This window comes from Chiloscyllium plagiosum, unplaced genomic scaffold (genome assembly GCF_037043375.1).
Source record: "Chiloscyllium plagiosum isolate Xiang-an unplaced genomic scaffold, Cpla_swu_hap1 HiC_scaffold_43, whole genome shotgun sequence".
NCBI lineage: Eukaryota > Metazoa > Chordata > Chondrichthyes > Orectolobiformes > Hemiscylliidae > Chiloscyllium > Chiloscyllium plagiosum.
In genome coordinates, this window is record NW_028270181.1 from 23,873,350 (window position 1) to 23,882,771 (window position 9,422).

At 43.0% G+C, this 9,422-nt stretch overlaps 1 protein-coding gene across 1 annotated transcript in view; it reads left to right on the forward strand.

The window, feature by feature from the left end:
- Positions 1–5,240, forward strand: part of LOC122541703 (protein TBATA-like) — a 43,939-nt gene extending 38,699 nt beyond the window's left edge. Inside the window, exon 10 of the mRNA XM_043678594.2 lies at positions 4,255–5,240. Coding sequence (XP_043534529.2) covers positions 4,255–4,367 — 113 coding nt within the window. The 3' untranslated portion in view covers positions 4,368–5,240. The remainder of the gene's footprint in view (positions 1–4,254) is intronic.
- The last annotated feature ends 4,182 nt before the right edge of the window (positions 5,241–9,422 follow it).

The window sequence follows — 9,422 nt, forward strand, 5'->3', positions numbered from 1 at the left end:
CGTGCATTTCCCATGGCCAATCCACCTAACCTGCCCATCTTTGGACCATGGGAGGTAACCCATGCTGAAGCCAGGAGAATGTGCAAACTCCACACAGACAGTCGCCTGAGGGTGGAATCGAACGTGAATCCCTGGAGCTGTGAGGCACCAGTGCTAACCATTGAGCCATTGTGCCACCTGTCCCGATCTGCTATCCTTTACCTACCCCTTTCTTTGTCTCTCTGAACTCCACATATTTGGTCACCTCTCCCCCAGTCTGCCCCCAACACCAGTCTGGCTTTAGTACGTATCCCTTGTCTTCCTCACTGCTATCAGTTCTAATGAAGAGCCACTGGACTCGAGATGCTAACTCTGCTTTCTTCCCTCGGATGCTGCCAGACCTGCTGAGGATCTCCAGCAATTTCTGTTTTAGCTTCAGATCTCCAGCACCTGCAGTTCTTTGTCTAGTCTAGTTCTTTCTGTATTTGATCCTGGTGGGTCTTTGCAAAGCTTAATTGTAATTGTGGGCGGCACGGTGGCACAGTGGTTAGCGCTGCTGCCTCACAGCGCCAGAGACCCGGGTTCAATTCCCGCCTCAGGCGACTGACTGTGTGGAGTTTGCACGTTCTCCCTGTGTCTGCGTGGGTTTCCTCCAGGTGCTCCGGTTTCCTCCCACAGTCCAAAGATGTGCAAGTCAGGTGAATTGGCCATGCTAAATTGCCCGTAGTGTTAGGTAAGGAGTAAATGTAGGGGTATGGGTGGGTTGCGCTTCGGCGGGGCGGTGTGGACTTGTTGGGCCGAAGGGCCTGTTTCCACACTGTAAGTAATCTAATCTAATTCTAGATTAGATTCCCTACAGTGTGGAAACACCCTTCAGCCCAACCAGTCCACACCGACCCTCTGAAGAGTAACCCACCCAGACCCATTTCCCTCTGACTAATGCACCTAACACTATGGGCAATTTAGCATGGCCAATTCACCTGGCCTGCACATCTTTGGACTGTGGGAGGAAACCCATGCAGACATGGGGAGAATGTGCAAACTCCACACAGACAGTCGCCTGAGGCTGGAATCGAACCTGGGACCCCAGTGCTGTGAGGCAGCAGTGCTAACCACTGAGCCACCATGGTGTCCTTTTGTCCACAGTATAGGCTCATCACTGACAGCATTATTAGCCAACTCGGAAGGAGCAAGCTGTTCCTTGTCAGGTGAATCCCTTGAGCTGAGTGGGCATCAATAACTGAGAAGGAGGCAGTGCATAACAGAAAAGACACGGTCAGCCATAGGATAAATCAAAGGGAAGGGATGGGAAATATCACAAAAGGATGAGAAATAAATAAAGGGAAAAATTGAGGAAAATTGCTGGTTTGTTTTTATAATTTTTAGAACACAATGAAAGTTTTATTGTTTAATTGTCACTTTGAAATAGATGAAAAGCACTTTTAGAGGGATTTTTCACCCCAAGAAGAGGGCGGGTTGGTGAATGGAATAAATTCTAAATGCAAACAGCCAGCAACACAGCCAATTCTGATTTTGAAACAGGCCATTTGGGAGCCTTGCAGTTCATACCGTCTCTGACGGCTGATTCTCAGTGGCATTTTTAAGAGAGGCTCCTGAACTGTGTTTTTATTTTAGTTTCATGGAGCTGGGATTTTCGCAGCTGAGGAATTGCAGCTGGTTAAACTTGACGGGAAGACCATAAGGCAAGTGCATTTTACAGCACTGCTGATGGCACAGGAGGACTAACAGAGCTTCCTCCAGATCCAACAATTACCTTAGTGAGGGTGGTGGTGAGCTGTCTTCTGGAAGGGATTCCATCCATGGGGTGGAGAGACAGATGGTGCTATAAGGAAAGGAGTTTCAGGATTTTGACCCAGCAACAGTGAAGGAATGGAAATAGTTTTCCCAAGTCAGGATGGTGAGTGACTTGAAAGGGAATGTGCAGGTGAGTGACTTGAAAGGGAATGTACAGAGGATGGTGTTCTCCTCTATCTGCTGCCCTTGTCCTTCTAAATGGTAGAGGTTACAGGATTGTTGGAGGAGCCTTGTTGACTTGATATGGTGCATCTTTATAGAAGATCTGCCACCACTCTGTGTCAGTGGTGGAGGAGGTGAACATTGGAAATAGTGGGTATGTGCAAATCAAACCAGCTGCTTTATCGTGGATACTGTCAAACTTTGACTGTTGTTGTAGCAGCACTCAACCGGGAAAAGGGCAGATATTTAATCACATTCCTGATTTGTGCCTTTTAAATGGTGGACATGCTTTTGGAAATGAGGAGATGACTTATTCTGCACATAACGTCTAGCCTCTGACCTGCTTTAGTAGCCATAGTGTTTATATGTCTGGTCCACTTCAGTATCTGGTCAACGGTTATCCCCAGAATGTTGACAATGGGCGAGTCAGCAATGGTAATGATGTTGAATGTCAAGGGGTGATGGTAAAGTCTGTCTTGTTAGAGGTATTCATTGCCTGGCACTTGTGTATTGGATGAATATTACTGCCTAGCCATTTGTTCAGGCTGCTTCTGTTGATACAGTTACTAGATGGCCTCATTATGAATGTCTGGCTGAGAACTGACTAATGCTGTCACCTCTCTAGACAATGTATTTATGCAGCTTACAAGGAAGTGCTACCTTTCTTTATGATTTCAAGAAGATGTAAGAAGCGCAATTTTTTCCATGGGAATTTCCATAACCTGATGCTTATTTTGTCATCTTCAGGAATACTGCATGCAGTGTTACTCTGGGTCACTAGTTCTACATACAGTGGGTATAGAGGATGTAGAAGTATTGGAAGAGCAAGGAATTGGGCAAGGAAGGTGCATAGGAGATGGAGAGTGTTTGGTGAGGATATGATGGGGTAGCAGCAAAAACTCTTAAACTAATGTTTCACCCGATTTCTCCCAAGTTTTACAAATGAACTTGCTTGCTGGTGTTTCCATAGCCTGTGTGACCACATCTGACCTTGTCTGCTGGGGATGAAGATACCTTGGGAAAGAAACCTGAAATTCCAACAGGGGTTTAAGTTGTAAACCCAATGTTACTTTAGAAATGCAGGAGGTCAGACCCTGGGGAAAATGGCAGGTGGTGAACTTTGGCCCAGCAGCTTTGAAAACATGGTCCAGTTACATATCTGCCTCCCAACATGTGACATATTGAGAGGGAAAATTCAGCCCAAAGTCTCACCTTTTAACTCCCAGTAGTCCATGCACTTTACTGTTTCATTGATCTGGCATGGCACCTTCAGAAACTGGTGCATAAACTGATGTCTCTCTTCTTCCACTCCTTCTAAAATGGTATCATTTGGTCTAAATTGTTTCTCCCCATTACTGCTATCACCTCACATTTCTCTGCTTGGTATGTCATCTCTCAGATCTCCGCCCCTTCCATCAATCTATGTCTCCTTGAAGTCCATTGCTATTTTCCTCACTGTTGACTGCACCTCTGAGATTTGTATCACTTTGACATTCCTAAATCAAGCCTGTATTTTTAGTACTGAACTCTCGGCATTATTGCTGCGTACCTCTCTCCAGAACAGAGAGCTACCATTCTCCACAACTCTCTTTTCTCTAGCCATGAGTCAATGTTGTTGTTTTGATACAATTGCCATCCGAGGGCTTTACCATTCTAATATGTATTAGTTCCCTTCCGAAGGTCCAGAAACACATAATCAACTACTCTGCCCACAATGGCCTCCTCTCTCATTTCATCAAATAAGTTTATAAAGCATGATTTCTTTCTCCCCAAGAGCTGTTGACTCTCCTTTAACTATCAGTCCATATAATCCAAGGCAACATACATGCATCTTTTCTCTCAGTGAATAAAGTTTCTTCTAGTTCGTTGCTTCTGAAGTGTCCCGAACACTGGTGTTAAACTGTAATTTTTTGGACCTTTTTTGAACGATGCTGCTGTGTTTGCAATTCTCCTTAAGCTTGATGTCTAACGAGAATTGAATATTGTGGAACTGCCATTTCAATGGCTGCTCCATTTTTTAAAGAGAAAGACAGAATTTGTTATTACATTTAACCTAATTGTATTTGCCCTTAATTATTGACCAAATTGATAAGTTTTAGTAATAATTTATAATGATGTCAGAATAGAGAGATGTTAATTGCTGCTGAACATGGGAGATTCATTGACTAATTATTATAAATACTGAAATAATTTGCTATGTTACAATTAAACATGTAACTAGCTGTGCGTTGTATATTTTCTTCAATCAAATTCCAATAGATGATTCTTATTTGTGAACCTTGTCTACCTTTAATTTAGATCACATTGGAAATGCTGAAGTCCTTCAAGTTCATCAAAGCAAGTCTTCTGAACCACAGAGTAATGGAAAACAGGAAGTGTCAGATCTGAACAGGGTCACAGGGTGTGAGTGAAACTGTTCAGGATGGGGAAAACATATCAGTCTGTCTGTCTGATTGGAGTTTAAGTAGGGACATGTTATTTTTAAAATTGTAATGAGATAAAGATAGCATTGGATTATACTGCTAACAGTTTTAAAGTTCGAGTCCTCAGGTTAAATTTAGCAGCTGCCTCGTTATATTATTTAATACTCTCAATGTTAGCAATGTCACATAGAGCTGGTAAAATGTATTACCAATCCAATGTCAGATAGTGTACATCAAACTATGGTTAATCAGATTATGTTTTCACTTGTTCTATCTCAGAGATACAAACTGAAGTCTTTTTAAACTGTTGGTTCATACAAATGCCCAGGAAACTCAGTTCCTGTACATTTACAGCAACCACTATTTTCCAAGTAATAGTCTGAATTGTTCAGAAACAGAAATTGATGAATGCAGAATTGGTAACCTGCAGCAAAGCTAATCACACAATTGATCACTTGACTGGACTTGTCTTTGCGAAAACCAGTTGTGTGAGACAGGCAATGATTTCTTGTAAAAGTTTAACAAGGATCTGTGGGATCTTGCTGTGCAATAATTGACAGCTGTCTTTCCCTCTGTTGGAACAGTGATGATGTGTCAATGCGAAAGCACTTCCAAAGCAACGCCGTGCTACCGGTGAACCTGATGACGTGAGAGAGGCAACATCTTCTCTCTCGATGAATACTTTCTTTATCTGTTTCAACTGCTGTACAACGTGTCCATGCTTTTATAGTTTGTCTCTCTAAACGCTAATGTGAGATTGTGTTCACATTTGCATTTGTGTGAACAACATCTTGTCACCACTATTCTGAGTAGTAACCATTATTTGTGTATTATGGTGTGTAATTTTATTAAATCTAAACCAAAGCAGTTTTCCTTCTTATTCCTTAAACTATGGTAAAATATTATTGTCAGGTTGTGCAACTGGATTACACAAAGGGCACCTCTGAGGTTGAATCTGCACAAACTAATGAGATAAATGTGTTCCCTCATCCCATGTGGTTAAGTACAGTCATAGAGATGTACAACACGGACACAGAACCTTTGGTCCAACTCGCTCATGCTGAACAGATATCCAAAATTAATCTAGCCCCATTTTCCAGCACTTGGTCCATATCCCTCTAAACCCTTCCTATTCACATACCCACCCCGACGCCTTTTAAAATGTTGTAATTGTACCAGCTTTCACCACTTCCTCCGACAGCTCATTCCATACACACACCACCTTCTGTGTGAAAAAGTTGCCCCTTGGATTCCTTTTATATCTTGCCCCTCTCACCCTTAACCTACGCCCTGTAGTTCTGGACTCCCCCACCCAGGGGAAATTACCTTATCTATTTATCCTATCCGTGGCCCTCATGATTTTATAAACCTCTATAAAGTCACTCCTCAGCCTCTGACGCTCCAGAGAAAACAGCCCCAGCCTATTGAACCTCTCCCTATAGCTCAAATCCTCCGACCCTGGCAACATCTTTGTAAATCTTTTCCGAACCCTTTCAAGTTTAATTTGCCAATGAGGACAAGGATCTGAATGAAGTTACAATAAAGTTTCCCATGAATACAACAAGCTCAGAGATTCATTCCCTTTAAGACTGTAGCTTTGCTTAGAACACTGTAGACTATCATTATCTACAATCCGTGAGTACTTTCTTGGGAGTCATAGAGTCATAGAGATATACAGCACGGAAACAGACCCTTCCGTCAAACCTGTCCATGCCGACCAGATATCCCAACCTAATTAGCCCCACCTGCCAGCACCCGGCCCATATCCCTCCAAACACTTCCTATTCATATACCCATCCAAATGCCTCTTAAATGTTGCAGAGCCATCATTACCCACTTCCCAATATACTATTGATGTAAATTGTATCAGATCCATTCAATGTGTAATTTCGTGCACCATTCCATCAACTTATGAAAGGCTGCATTATAAATGGAAATTTCTTTTGTGTTACTGATCAACATCCATAATGGTTCTAGGCTTTTACATTTTAACTTTTTTTGTTTTACTTTGCCAACTGGAATTGCGATTATTGCATTTTCAGAATGTATTAGATTTTGATTCATATGGTTAATTTGAGCCTAACTGTTGTTGGAAAACTGAGAAGATTGAGTGCAACTCTAAATATATGCCTGGCTTTCTTTAATTCTTCCTCAATATAATATTGGCCTGGGAGCCATACTGGTATTTCACCTGATCCTGTCAGACTCCTGTCCAGTGAGTTTGGTTAAAGTTACCATTCTCAGTTTTATCTTTGACATTCTATATTGAGTGATTGGAGTCTGCAGTGATTTCTTGCAAATTGTACCTGTGTAACTATCTTCAGTTTGTTTTAATGTCCATGTGGGATTCTCTCACTAATCGAAACAAAAACGTCAGAAGAATGGAATTGGCAAAGGTTCCTTTCATGTTTATAACTTGATTTTTAAATACTTGATGACCATTCTTGCCAATTGCATCAGAACATCCAAGTGGCATAGAAAGAGGTCGTTCAGGCCCATTGTGTTTCAGGGGTATGCAATTTGTTCCATTCCCAGCTTCCTCCCACAGTGTTAAATACCAGACATTAAATGCTGGTTTAATTTCCATTCTCACTCCACAAACTCCAACCCCATGGGCTACTTGTTCCCTATAAAACACTCAGTCAAGTGTTCACCCAATTATCCCCGAGTTAATGGCTAATATATTCCATAACTTCATTTAGTCCCAGACACCAGACACTGACTGGATGGTAAGACCTATTTATCCAATTCTCTCAGATCTCCCTCTACCAGCTTTTCAGGCAGTGCATTCCAGGTTGTAATAATTATATTGCATAAGTTGCAAATTTCATTTCCCTGGAAACATTTACCAATGATCGTAAATCTGTATTCTCTAGTTACCAACTTTACTGCCACTGGAACTAATTTTTGCTTATGGAATCTATCCAAGTTTCTCATAATTTTAAATTCTTCCAATTAACTTTACTTTAATCTTCTCTGCTTTAAGGAGGATAATTCTGGCCTAACTGAAGATTTTGATTTGATTTGATTTTATTATTGTTACCTGTAGATTAGATTAGATTACATTACAGTGTGGAAACAGGCCCTTCGGCCCAACAAGTCCACACCGACCCGCCGAAGCGCAACCCACCCATACCCCTACATTTACCCCTTACCTAACATTACGGGCAATTTAGTCTGGCCAATTCACCTGACCTGCACATCTTTGGACTGTGGGAGGAAACCGGAGCACCCGGAGGAAACCCACGCAGACACGGGGAGAACGTGCAAACTCCACACAGTCAGTCGCCTGAGGCGGGAATTGAACTCGGGTCTCTGGCGCTGTGAGGCAGCAGTGCTAACCACTGGCCCACTTACTTGAGTTGCAGTGAAAAGTATTGGAGCTGGAGCTGGATGAACTTTTGATCATTCGGCAGGCAGAGGGGACTATTGAGAGGAGTTACAGGGAGGTAGTCACACCTCAGAAAAAGGCAGATGGGTTACAGTCAGGGGACAGAAAGGGAACCGGCAGGCAGTGCAAGGATCCCCTATGGCCGTTCCCCTCAATAACAAGTGTACCATTTTGGATACTGTTGGGGGATTGACATGGGGTACAGGTCCCTGGCACAGAATCTGTCCCTATTGCTCAGAGGGGAAGGGGGGAGAAGAGCAGAGCATTATTCATTAGGGACTCCATAGTTAGGGGGACAGATAGGAGGTTCTGTGGGAATAAGAGAGACTCACGGTTGGTGTGTTGCCTCCCAGGTGCCAGGGTTCATGATGTCTCTGATCGTCTTTCAGGGATCCTTAAGAGAGAGGGGAGCAGCCCCAAATCATGATCCACATAGGCACCAACGACATAAGTTGGAAAAGGAATGGGAATTTAAGGCAGAAATTCAGGGAGCTAGGGTGGAAACTTAGAGCTAAAAAGAACAAAAGGAGTTTTTATTTCTGGTTTATTGCCCGTGCCATTTGCTAGCGAGGCGAGGAATAGGGAGGGAGAGGAGTTGAACACATAGCTACAGGGATCGTGCAGGAGGAAGGGTTTTGGATACCTGGATAATTGGTGCTCATTCTGGGGTAGGTGGGACCTCAACAAACAGGATGGTCTGCATCTGAACCAGAGGGGTATCAATAGCCTATGGGGAGGAAATTTGATAATGCTCTTTGGGAGGGTTTAAACTAATTCAGCAGGGGGATGGAAACCTAAATTGTAGTTTCAGTGTCCAGGAGGTTGAGAGTAGTGAGGTCAGAAATCTGGTTTCAAAGTCGTAAGAGTGCACCGGCAAGCAGGAAGGTGGTTTGAAGTATGTCTACTTCAAAACCAGGAGCATATGGAGTATGGTGCGTGAACATGCAGCATGGGTGGTACCTGGGACTTCAATGTTGGTACCTGGGACTTCAATTTCAGAGACATGGATAGAGCAGGGTTAGGAATGGTTGTTGCAAATTCCGGGAATTAGATGTTTCAGTAAGAACAGAGATGATAGGAAAAGAGGGGGAGGTGTGGCATTGTTAGTCAAGGACAGTATTACAGTGGCACAAAGGATGTTTGAGGACTCGTCGACTGAGGTAGTATGGGCTGAGGTTAGAAACAGGAAAGGAGAAGTCACCCTGTTGGGAGTTTTCTAAAGGCCACCAAATAGTTCTAGAGATGTAGAGGAAAGGATAGCAAAGATGATTCTGGATAGGAGCAGAGGAACAGGGTAGTTGTTATGGGGGACTTTAACTTTCCAAATGTTGACTGGAAATACTACAGTTTGAGTAGTTTAGATGGGTCAGTTTTTGTTCAATGCATGCAGGATGGTTTCTTGACACAGTACGTAGGCAGGCCAACAAGGGGGGAGACCGCATTGGATTTGGTACTGGGTAATGAACCTGGCCAGGTGTTAGATTTGGAGGTAGATGAGCATTTTGTTGGTAGTGACCACAATTCGGTTAGGTTTATTTTAGTGATGGAAAGAGATAGGTATATACTGCAGGGCAAGAGTTATAGCTGAGGTAAAGGCAATTATGATGCGATTAGGCAAGATTTAGGATGCAGAGGATGGGGAAGGAAACTGC